The sequence below is a fragment of the Pogona vitticeps genome, chromosome 3 (genome assembly GCF_051106095.1).
Source record: "Pogona vitticeps strain Pit_001003342236 chromosome 3, PviZW2.1, whole genome shotgun sequence".
NCBI lineage: Eukaryota > Metazoa > Chordata > Lepidosauria > Squamata > Agamidae > Pogona > Pogona vitticeps.
Genome location: NC_135785.1, coordinates 243,291,782 through 243,304,648, shown reverse-complemented (window position 1 = coordinate 243,304,648; position 12,867 = coordinate 243,291,782). Strand labels below are relative to the sequence as shown.

Genomic DNA, 12,867 nt, shown 5'->3' with positions numbered 1-12,867 from the left:
ATCCTTCAGCCTTCCCCACGACAACAAAATATTAACAGAAAATAAACGTTTGAAAGGTGAGCCTCCATTTAGAAAGACAGAGACCACCTACCTTTGCGCAGCAGAACTTCTGGTGCAATATAATTGGGAGTTCCAACTAGTGAATGGGCCAAACATCTCTGATGCTGTTTTTTTGCTCTCTGTTCCAAGGTCTTCAACCTGTCTCCACATCTACAGTTAGACACATCATCCCAAAGATCACTAGGCTCCATGCTGTCCTGCCTAATGTGGCTCCCTTTCAAAAGAAGAGAAATAAAAAAGGAAACAAACATTATTACACAGGGAAGTTTTACAAAGGGTCACTAGGGTCACCATCACACTCAGTGTTCTGACACAGAAGGGTATCAGATTCTTGACCATTCTTGCTTACTGAATAAGTGGCAATACTTTGTACCTATTGCCTAATCATGGCCAAACAAACCACAGGGCTTGTCTGTTGTGACATGGCAACCTAGTAATCTGGTTTATCTCTTCCCTGACAAGCCAGTGAAATCCCACCTCCTTTTTTTGCTACTTTCACTGACTTGTTGGTGGAAGAGGCAAGGCAGATTGTATGTGGTTTGTTTAGCTACGCCTCCTTGCAGTAGGAGCAATCGAGCAGCATGCTCAATAACTCAAATCACTCAAGTATTCTCCTATAGCATCATGTTTGAATACATCTACTACACAATCTTCATGTCTAGTCCTAGATCCAATATCTTGCCCTTACTTTTAAGACCTCTATGAATTTCCCTTGCCTGCCCACAACATTCATGCTTTCTATCCTCCACTGTCAGCCATCTGAATGTTTTCTGCTTCATCAAAAGGCTGTTTCTATTCCTTGTTGCTCCACATCTCTGAAACTGCCACTACAAACATCTGCATGTCCTTTTACATGTCTTTCAAATACCTTCTGAAAGCCTGCTTTTGTTGTGTGTGTATATATGAATATATATATTCGTATTTTGAATTGTTACTTTAAGGGTAGGGTTTATATGACTATAATAAATAAAGTTCTGATGCAAAACCTTAACCCTGTACTATAGGTAACCCTGTGTAAGTGTAATTGAAATGAATGCATACATTTTTCTTCTGTTTATCCAATTTGTCCGTCTGTCCAACATTCATAACATTACTGTAATAAAAGAACCTGTTTCCTATTAGTCTGTAAGACAATGACACACATGTAATACAATTTTAAAATAAGATATTGTTAGTGATATTTTCAACACTTCCTTTCCCCCACAAATGTCACAACAATACCTTTCTGATAATATTTTGAGTTGTGTGTCCATCGGAATCCAGTGCAGAGGCCAAAATCAGTCAATTTGATGTGTCCATCAAGATCAATCAGAATGTTATCCGGCTTGATGTCTCTATGGATGAACCCCATCTTATGCACACTCTCTATGGCCAATGTGAGTTCAGCAATATAAAACCGAGCTAGCGTCTCTGGAAAGACTTCCATCCTGATCAACAAACTCATCATGTCTCCACCAGGGATATAGTCCATCACAAAATACAAGTTGTCTTTATCTTGGAAGGAGTAGTAGAGTTTAACCACCCATTCATTGTCAGCTTCTGCAAGAATGTCCCTCTCTGCTTTGACATGAGCCACTTGGTTACGATTCAGCACATCTTTCTTCCGCAGGGTTTTCATGGCATACAGAGCATGTGTGTCCACCTTGCAGGCAAGGCAGACTTCTCCAAAAGCACCAATGCCCAGAGTCTTGATTTTTACAAACATCGATTTGTCCATTTTGGCTCTCTTTAACCTGTTGTAGTTGGACTCTTTTTGGTAGAGGATTTTTCTCATTTGTTCTTGCTCTGCTTCAGAGAGACCAGCCTTGGTAAGGGGAGGTGTGGGAGAAGAGAGAGAATTTGGTGGTCAAGTCAGGATTGTTGCAGATTCTCAAGATATAGGAAAGATTTTAGAAATACATCAGTAAAGAAGACCAAAATGTGTCTTTTCCCCCACCTGAGCCTCAGAGGTGGCAAATATGTGCCACTCCAGACACTGTTGGCGTGCAATACCCCCCAGCTAATGGTGAGTACTGATGGGAATGGTGACAAAATCTGGAGTTCACATGCTCCCATCTAAATCAATAGACATAGGACTAAAATCAGTGCTCAAAATTCATGGCTAGGCATGTGCCATTTTGGGGTGGGGGACTCCAAAACCCATAATTCTCCATTCTGAGAGTTCCAACTGCCAGACCTACACCTGTACTCATCTGCAGAAAGACAGGTCTGGAATATGTCATGGTCTAGGACAGGCTGAGCTACAAGCCTAGGTGCTTGTTAGAAAAGGAGGATGCCCTGGTAATTACTGAGAGGTCCCAAGAACAAAATGAAACGAAAAAGAATAGAGATAACCCTATTCATGGATATGGTGGCTGGGGATGATGGGAGCTGTGGTTCAACACATCTGAAGAAGACTGCTGTAAGCATTTAAAGCAGTATACATTGCAGATTACATTTAGAACTAGTACATTAACTTGGAATAAACCAAAGACCCATCCAAATGCTTCTATCGTGTATTTGCGAAGGCTTTCACGGCCGGGATCTAAGGTTGTTGTGGGGTTTTCGGGCTCTTCGGCCATGTTCTCTTTGACAGTGCTACTCCAGTCCTCTGAAGATGCCGGCCACAGAGACTGGCGAGACGTTAGGAAGAACAGCCTTCAAAACATGGCCAAAGAGCCCGAAAAACCCACAGCAACTGTGTGGGACCCGTATGTGAAGAAACACTGAAGCTGCACTAAGTGACACCTCCCCTGACATGTGCATCTACAGTGTAAGTGCCTGTATGCAGGGTGCCTTTGGGTGGGCTACCTATTCCTCCCTCCTTTACACCTTGGTGAAGAAAATGCCTGAAGAAGGCTTAGGACAACCTCCTTTTGATGTTTCTGTATTCAGATTTAAACTCAGCGCCAGGATAATCTACTCTCAGTTTTTTGTTTTCTTTAAAAGCACATTACCAACTTTATATGGCTGGGAAGATAGCCTGGAAAAAATGTGGGGGTAATCCCTGATAAAAGTCTCAGAGATCAAAGGGAGCGGATAAGGATACCTTTGGACAGAGAGCACTGTGCTTTCTCCTATACCTTCAATAAGAGAGACAGGTGGGTGGGGAGAAGCAGCACTGATTTTCACCTGGCACTGTTTCAAAGTTCTAGAATAGCAGAAAAGTATCATTCTTAAAAAAATAAATATGAAAATGAAAGAATTTATGATCCTACACCTAAGGGCATTAAAGATAAAAGGGCTGTCACATGTGACTGAAATTATTTCATTTTATTAGCTTTTAGCAAAAGGGGGGGAAAGCGCGCGCACACACAGAATTTACCTTAGCCATTTCTTGCTCCAACTGCACGCGACGATTCATTTTCTGCTGGTAGGTCTTTATGATGTTCTCCACATGTTGCTCCATGTAGAATTTAAAGGCAAATGGTGAGTAGCTCTTAATTCGGGACTCTCTTTTCTCTTCATCTTTGCCATTCTTCCTCACTGGTACTGGGGATGTCTGGATCTGTTTCTTATCCTTGCCCGTTTTTTCCACTTTGGTTGTTTTGATTTTGTCATTCCTCTCCCTGTTTTCTTCAGCTTTGCTGGCTGCTGAATTTGGGACTCCTCGCATTGTCTGCTCTATTCCTGTGCGTAAGCAGTTGATATCAAACTGCTCAGAACTACTGGGTAGGAGCAAATGCTTAGGATATGGTGGTGGAGGACACCCGAGTTCCTGCTTGCTATAGTCCACATCTAACTGATAGGCATTTGCTCCTCCAACAGGTAGGGGGTGCTGTTCGATCATTCCTAAGCCATCCACAGCTGAAGACTGTGCAGGCAACCAACCTGGATGAGCAGGACCTACAGCGGTTTGAGGCTCAGGCCTCAACACTCTTGTGCTCTTCACCGGCTGGAGAATATGAGCAGATGTGACTGCAGTGATGGTATTTGGAGAAGAAATGGAAGCATCAGCTTTGCCTGGAGGAGTCTGCCTCATGGATACTGGCAACTGCTGCTGATGGTTGTTAAAAGAGTTGGTTCTGCTGGGGACATGGGCCTCTGGCCTGAAAGGTACATGCTGCCGGGGAGACACCTCCAGAACTGGATTCTGCAGTGAATCACGGCGGGAGGAGGAGGAGGAGGAAGAGGCTGTTTGCCATTGCTGAACTTGAGGGTTATTCATATCATACAAGTCCATGTTCAGGCTATTTCTAGAAGGTGTTAATAGACCCTGTGGGGGACTGTCTGAAAATTCATTTGGAAATGTGGGCCCTCTGGTGATCACATGCATGGGATGAGAAGATGGAATGGGCTGTTTGTGATGTGAGTGCGGCATATACAAACTAGTTGGTGCCGGCTGGAACCCATGGCCAGCATTATTCTGAGCAACCGTTCCTTTATTTGGAAGGCTTGGGTACCCTCCTCCTTCTTGCTGCAACTTGTTTTGGAAAGACTGGCTCCGCTGGATTCCATATCCAAGGGCCTCACCCTGCACCATCACAGGCTGCCTGCTGTAGTGTGGACTATTTGAGCTGTGGCTGCCTTGGAGCTGCAAGGCCTGGCTGCTGTGACTAGCAGCCACTGAGTAGTTGATCACTGAGGCATCCATGTTAGCAGAATATGTTTTTTGTTGATGGCTGGCAGGCATGTTGTGGGAGCTTAGGCCAGTTGGCCTTTGCACTGGAGCATTCATGGTTGCAGGCTGTGAAGCAGAGAGTAAGTAGTCCATGTATGGCCTAGGAACCTCACTAAGCATGTTAGCAGCTTCTGCCCCAAAACTTGTTCCTTCATAAGCTGGATTGCCCATCTGGTGATAGGACGGAAAGGATTCACTGGAGGCTTCAAAACTTGGCCTGCGGCTCACATTGTTTAGCATAACGCCCTTTCCTATAGGAAGCAAGAGAAAACAGTAGGATAGTAAGAGGAAGCAATTCATATGAGGGCCAAACTATGTATTGCACACAATCTCTAATTACATTAGTGTTCTGGATATATATGATTTAGAAAGTTGTGTCTAAACAATTGAGATTTGCAAATGAAGCCTTTGTCTGGCTCCCAAAGACCAATCACACAAAAAGGCAATCCAATTTGCAAACTATGTGAGGTGAGAAAAGTGACAACAATGCATGCTTTGATCAGTTCAGGAACTTCCTCGAATTTCTTTATTTAAAATATTTTTACCCCACCTTTCTCAAAAAAAAACAAAACAAAAAAACCCCCCACTAAGGTGGCATACATTTTTATCAGAACAATTTATTATATCAACTTTTATCAAAAAAAGGCACAAAACTGCATGCAAGCTTTCTGAATCTTTACCTTTCCTCAGGCAAGGGCAAGCAGAAAAGGAACGGGAAAAGGAAGTGGGTAGAAGAGCAAAAAAAAAAAAAAAAAAAAAAAAAGATCAGATTTGAACAGTGGAAAATTCTAACATTTAATCTTTCTCTGTGAATCTTATTTCAGCCACTTAAGCAATAGATGCAATGGAGTTGCTGCAAGATACCCATTCGATTGCATCAGGATTTACCACATCAAACATCCAGGAATGGAATGTCAAGTTTATATTGCCACACAGTCTGAGTCCAAGATATTTCCCTTTTTGAGAAACTTAATGGGGTCAAGGCAAGCATGCTTCTTTCCCATTCAAATGTGAAATCCAGCTTAACGAGTGCAGAAAAATAGAAAGGAAATGGAGAGACCACCCGGGCTTACCTGAAGAGGTCTGCTTAATCACACGGACTATTTGCTCATTTCTAGGGTCCAAGTATCCCATCTTGCTAATGTATTCCAAAGCTGCTTCAATGCTTCTACTACCAGTCTGTTTAAGGGCTCTCACTGCCATCTCCTAAACAAAATGGGGACACAGATTTGAGAACACAAAAATCAAAACTAGAAAACTGTATGTGCTTCAGTTGAGTAAATATGAATGTCTTCTGTATTGAACTATGCCTTTAAAGGAAAAAATGTATTTTTTAATGAGCCATGCAAAAATTACAGTCAACTCTTTCTTAAAGAGGCACTCCCCAATGTTTTGAAGGACAGAGAAGCCTTTTCAAAGTTGATGTTACCTTTCTGTATGTTCTCTTGTTGAAATATAACTATCATTTTGAATTATAACTACCCTAAAAATAAGACCTAACCTGAAAATAAGCCCTAGTATGATTTTTCAAGAAGCTCGTAATATCTATAAGCCCTACCTCAAAAGTAAGCCCCAGTTAAGTGAAACCCCATCCTCTACCATTGTGCAGCAACCAGAAGAAGATGACATGACTGTTTGAATAAATGTAGATTGTTGTACATGATAAACAACAACACCCCTAATAAGCCCTAATATGTTTTTGGGAGCATAAATTAATATAAGACCCTGTCTTATTTTCTGGAAAACACGGTGTCATCCTGTTGAAATATTGCTATCATTCTAAATATAACTATCATCCTGATGCTGCCTCTTTGCGCAAACAACTTGGAAACATTTCTTTAATCTATGAAAATCTGTATTAACTAATCAATTAACTAAACACTCTGCCCTAAACCTATCAAACTAGCACCAACAGACTTCTTGTAATAAATAAACAATTGTTTCATAACTCTGCTCTGGAAAACCAACAACACTTTTTATTATTAAAGACAGAACAGAGCTGCCCCAGAACAAGCTAGTTGTGAACATTTAGTATAACTTCATGGCTTAGCAACCTAAGATACAAACACAAGAGAGCCAAATTCCGGCAAAGAGGAAGAATGTCCCAGAATGGAAAGTGTTCTGTTCTGCTCAGAGCCAAAAATCATACACAGCACCTTCTCTGCTTGTTCATATATTATCTATTTTGATTAATATGTTTCTAAATTATTTGCATATCCAAAAAACATTACTCAAATAAATGTATATAGAAAAGCATGACTATATCACACAAATATACAAAAAGCTCTTCTCATGTAACAAAGGTAAAGAATGTGAGTGTTGCAGCCAGAGTGTTAACTGGGGCTGGTTACAGGGATCACATCACACACACACACACCCCCCCTATTACAGCAGCTCCACTGAGGTTAATTGTTTTGCTGCAGCAGACCTACCTCCTATATTGCTAAAATGTGGAAATTTTACTTACATGTTGTTGAGAAAGGCAAGTACTTGAGAAATGATTTATATACAGTACAAATAAAATATCTTGCCCTTATTAGCTTTAATTATTGGGCTCTTGTTTTTTAAACTAAAATATTAGTTTTTTTTTAAACTTAACTATTTTAGTTTTTTAATAAAATACCAACCAATCTAGAATGAAGAATTCTATCATCATAAACCAATAATCATCACTATTATTATTTACTACTATTAAGACTACAACAGCTGTTGTCCTCCAGTGGGCAAAATCTGTGATGGGCTTTTACTCATTTTCAGAAAGACTTGATCAGAAGTTGCAAAACCAGCACCTCATTTTTGCCCACGTTCTTGATGGACAGTTCCTGCTCAGCCCTTTTTTTTAAAACCTTGACCAAATTTCAGAGAGATTTATCAGAGTAATGGATAAACTCTCTCAAAATTGATTAGCAGATATATGAGAGGTGTTACAGTTACCATGGAACACAGCTGAGGTGCTTCTTACTCAAACTTCATCTCAGCCATGAACTCATTATATCACCTCACTCAAGCAATACTCTTCTGGCTTGAGTTTCAGCTCCTTCCTTCAAAACTATAATTTGGGTTTACATACAAATAACAGTGCTAAGGACAAAGGAAGAATTTAACTTGTTAACAGTTTGGTAAGAACTAATCAAATCTGCATTACCTAAACAAGAATGGGAACTATAACATAGTTATGGTTTTGCATTTCTGTGAAATTTGAGATATGCTCCAAAAGTCATATACTAGGGCTAAGTATCTTGGGGAAAGCTGCACAAAAACACATACCAAAAAGGCATGTATTTTCCCCCCTTTTAAAATAAAGTTTGTGAAATGGGACAAACAAATGGAGCAAAACAAATTTTTAATGGGGGGGGGGAAGGAAGAATGAGGGACACTGACAAATTCCTCCATTCCTGTGCATGAACTTCCTGAGACCAGGCTGGAACAAGCTCAGTTTACATTTGTCCAGATCCCGATAGGTCATGGGAAATAGAAGGAAGCCTCTTTAGCACAGGGATCTTTTGAATTCAAGCCAACAACTTCGTTCCTTTCTCCCAAATATACTGGCAAATGTAGCAGCCAAAAAAAAAAAACAAAACAAAAAAAAAACCCAAAGCAGAAGTGATCTAAACTTGATTAGCCCCCTACATATTGCAGCAACAACACCCTTGACATGGTTGTTGTGAGTTTTTCGGGCTCTTGGGCCTTGTTGAAGGTTGTTCTTTCTGACATTTCGCCAGTCTCTGTGGCTGGCATCTTCAGAGGGCTGTCCTCTGAAAATGCCGGCCACAGAGACTGGTGAAACGTTAGGAAGAACAACCTTCAGAACATGGCCAAAGAGTCTGAAAAACCCACAACAGCCATTAGATCCTAGCCGTGAAAGCCTTCGCGAATACATTACAACACCCTTGACACCTAGTATCCTTGAGATTTGTACTTAGTCACAGGATGTTCCAGGATACTGAAGAGCCATGCATCAGGATGCTGTTACATACTAATGAAGGCTCAAAAAGCAACATACCTGTTCATCAATGCCATAAACATTTCATCAGAAAAGGGGAAGGATACTTTCTAAAACAGAAGGGGGTTCATGAACTGAAACCAATTTCTGTATAGGTTTGGGATTACCCTGTAATTTATTTTGGCATTTTACACTTAGGAATTCTGCCCTCCGAATGGCCTGAACTTTGGCTGCATCTGTTATTATATATTTTGGCTGTTAAGATGTATATAATCTGTTTGGAACCCAAAGAAAATTCCACATATCAGAGGGTGGGGAAGGTTACTATTTAACAGCCACTAGAGATATTTTGTATATTCACCTAAATACTTTGCACATACTGCTGGCAAATAGCAGTGGATAGTTTCCCTTGTTTTTGCCTCTGTCCTGGCTTTTCTCCCCACGACTGTTGGCAGAGTTTAGAACTTGAATTGTTTTATGTCAAGCAACATCTTTTTGGTTGTTGTTAAAGGGGGAGAAAAGGACTCTGTTTGCCAAAAGGTATTTGTATCTAAAAGCACAAGGAAAGATTGCTCAAGAGGTTACGAAAGGATCGCTCGACCCTCCCATTCATTCTAACCTAGCAGATCTTGAAGAGAGAACAGGCTTTCTGAGATCTGAACAAAAGAAAATTAATTGTTGAACACCCCACATCCTCCATTTTTCCATTCACAAGAGAGGTTAGGTGACAGATGCAGGAAACAGATCGAGATTTCTCAAGGGAGAAGACAGAAACAGCAGCATGCCAGAATGGCATCTCCAGAAGAAACAAATGTGGGCCTTTTAGGGTATGCTCATTGTCAGAAGCTGTCATGATTCCCACGTGGCCCCTGCTTGTTTCACCAAACAAAGAGCTCACACTATGTGCCCCTCAGCTGCCACCAGTTGATTACATCAACATTACCTATTATTAATGATAGATGTCCAAGGCCATAGGTCATTTTAAAAGAACCAAATAGAAACTGTTTATGGTTACAGATGTTGATAGAACAAGCAATGTTGTTAACTCTTAAACATTCTCCTTTATCCCTCTCAACCACCACTCTCACTCACCCATACTCCAAAACCTTCTATCTCTTCAACTCTAACTCCCTATCTCCTAACTTTTAACTAACTCCCCCTCCTCCTGCTGAGTCTCTTAGATGTCGTGACCTCGCCCCTCCAGCACTCCCATTGGTCTATATGCAGATGGCATATGAATATTCATGACCTGGGTGGACACCACAGAAGGATTATTTATGCTCCTAACTATTTATTTATTTATTAAATTTATACCCCACCCCTCTAGACCATGTCTACTCGGGGCGGCTTACAACATAAAATAAGCCACCTAGAGTGGTCGAAATGACTAGATAGGCGGGGTATAAATAAATAAATAAATAAATAAATAAATGAAATCGAATAAAATATATATTATCATAAAAATACATTTACTATATTAGTTAAAACAATTAATTTAAGAAAGGATTACCAAGATGGGGAATAAGGAAAGAAGGGAATAAGGATAAGGAAAGAAGAAATAAAAAAAGAGACTTAGCTGACTGGAGGGAAGGCCTGCCTAAATAGCCAAGTTTTTAACTGTCTTTTATCTGGTCCTTCTTAAACCCATAGCGGACTATCGTATTTTTCCGTCTATAAGATGCTAATTTTTCCTAAAATCATTACCCTAAAAATTGAGGGGCGTCTTTTACATGGAAGTAAGCTGAGATAGCTGAGGAAAGTAAAAAACGCAACATACATTGCCTCTGTAAACAAGCCTCCTTCAGCCACGAGACTTAGTTTCCTACAGTCAGGAGACTTAACTTCCTCCAATCATGAGCTTACGGAACTGACATCAGCTGATCTTGAACAAACCAATCGGAACACACCTCCTTGGAGATGGAGCCTATAGGCTCAAGATTCAACAGAGACAAAATGTCTGACATTCTGAGCTCAGAGGCTGAAATGTCTAAGCTAAGTTTTCTTAATTTGGGGGTTAGAAAAGGGTCTTATAAATGGGGGTGTGTTATAAACGAAAAAAATACAGTATATGTGTTTCCTAGGACATGCAGTGTCTTGTATTTTTGGATTGTTGCCCTTAAATGGTACACTAATATATGCCATGCTCCTGCTGAGACATATACTTCATGAAGCATTAAAAAGAGACATGTCCACAGAGATGAGAAAACTAAATTAACATTAGACACACCATCCTTCCCCCATCTTGCATGTCTTCTAAAACTGGGACATCTAGTCAATGGCCCACAAGCCACTTTTCTATGAGGTCACTATCATCTCTTCAAACTGAGTATATGAATTGTTATCCAACACAACACAGTGGTTACACTGCTCCCCCATTGGGAGACCCAGATTCAAATCCCTACTTTGTCAAGAAGCTTAATGATGCCTATGGGCAGGGCTTGAAAAATGCACTCGTCCACTCATCTGTGATGAGTGAAAAAACGCTGCTTGATGAGCCACAGCTCCCTCTCTACCTCCTTACCCTCCTCCCGTCTCTCTATCTCAATGATCCTGCAGTCCTCCCCTCCCCCCTCCCATTGCAAAAGGAAAACAGCCCTCTTCTTGTGAGAAGAGAGTTCAAGCGGCACATAGAGATATAGTTATGCAGGAGAATGTAGAGTAGTCCCATGCTGGAGAATATGGAGATTTCCTGCTCCCAATTTCAACCCAATGAGGACACATCCTGGGGTGGGAGGGAACCATGGCTCCTTAAGAGGCTGGGCGCGTTTGATTATTTATGCTCCTAACTATTTATTTATTTATTAAATTTATACCCCACCCCTCTAGACCATGTCTACTCGGGGCGGCTTACAACATAAAATAAGCCACCTAGAGTGGTCGAAATGACTAGATAGGCGGGGTATAAATAAATAAATAAATAAATAAATAAATAAATAAATAAATGAAATCGAATAAAATATATATTATCATAAAAATACATTTACTATATTAGTTAAAACAATTAATTTAAGAAAGGATTACCAAGATGGGGAATAAGGAAAGAAGGGAATAAGGATAAGGAAAGAAGAAATAAAAAAAGAGACTTAGCTGACTGGAGGGAAGGCCTGCCTAAATAGCCAAGTTTTTAACTGTCTTTTATCTGGTCCTTCTTAAACCCATAGCGGACTATCGTATTTTTCCGTCTATAAGATGCTAATTTTTCCTAAAATCATTACCCTAAAAATTGAGGGGCGTCTTTTACATGGAAGTAAGCTGAGATAGCTGAGGAAAGTAAAAAACGCAACATACATTGCCTCTGTAAACAAGCCTCCTTCAGCCACGAGACTTAGTTTCCTACAGTCAGGAGACTTAACTTCCTCCAATCATGAGCTTACGGAACTGACATCAGCTGATCTTGAACAAACCAATCGGAACACACCTCCTTGGAGATGGAGCCTATAGGCTCAAGATTCAACAGAGACAAAATGTCTGACATTCTGAGCTCAGAGGCTGAAATGTCTAAGCTAAGTTTTCTTAATTTGGGGGTTAGAAAAGGGTCTTATAAATGGGGGTGTGTTATAAACGAAAAAAATACAGTATATGTGTTTCCTAGGACATGCAGTGTCTTGTATTTTTGGATTGTTGCCCTTAAATGGTACACTAATATATGCCATGCTCCTGCTGAGACATATACTTCATGAAGCATTAAAAAGAGACATGTCCACAGAGATGAGAAAACTAAATTAACATTAGACACACCATCCTTCCCCCATCTTGCATGTCTTCTAAAACTGGGACATCTAGTCAATGGCCCACAAGCCACTTTTCTATGAGGTCACTATCATCTCTTCAAACTGAGTATATGAATTGTTATCCAACACAACACAGTGGTTACACTGCTCCCCCATTGGGAGACCCAGATTCAAATCCCTACTTTGTCAAGAAGCTTAATGATGCCTATGGGCAGGGCTTGAAAAATGCACTCGTCCACTCATCTGTGATGAGTGAAAAAACGCTGCTTGATGAGCCACAGCTCCCTCTCTACCTCCTTACCCTCCTCCCGTCTCTCTATCTCAATGATCCTGCAGTCCTCCCCTCCCCCCTCCCATTGCAAAAGGAAAACAGCCCTCTTCTTGTGAGAAGAGAGTTCAAGCGGCACATAGAGATATAGTTATGCAGGAGAATGTAGAGTAGTCCCATGCTGGAGAATATGGAGATTTCCTGCTCCCAATTTCAACCCAATGAGGACACATCCTGGGGTGGGAGGGAACCATGGCTCCTTAAG

The 12,867-nt window shown here is 40.8% G+C and overlaps 1 protein-coding gene across 2 annotated transcripts in view; it reads right to left on the bottom strand.

The window, feature by feature from the left end:
- The window catches only part of LATS2 (large tumor suppressor kinase 2), a 64,978-nt gene that overhangs the window by 9,451 nt on the left and 42,660 nt on the right, over nucleotides 1–12,867 (bottom strand). For both annotated transcript variants that reach the window (XM_020802029.3, XM_020802030.3), the window contains exons 3-6: nucleotides 5,734–5,866; nucleotides 3,365–4,911; nucleotides 1,282–1,864; nucleotides 92–274 (exon numbers count right to left, since the gene is read on the bottom strand). In XM_020802029.3, coding sequence (XP_020657688.3) covers nucleotides 92–274; nucleotides 1,282–1,864; nucleotides 3,365–4,911; nucleotides 5,734–5,866 — 2,446 coding nt within the window. The remainder of the gene's footprint in view (nucleotides 1–91; nucleotides 275–1,281; nucleotides 1,865–3,364; nucleotides 4,912–5,733; nucleotides 5,867–12,867) is intronic.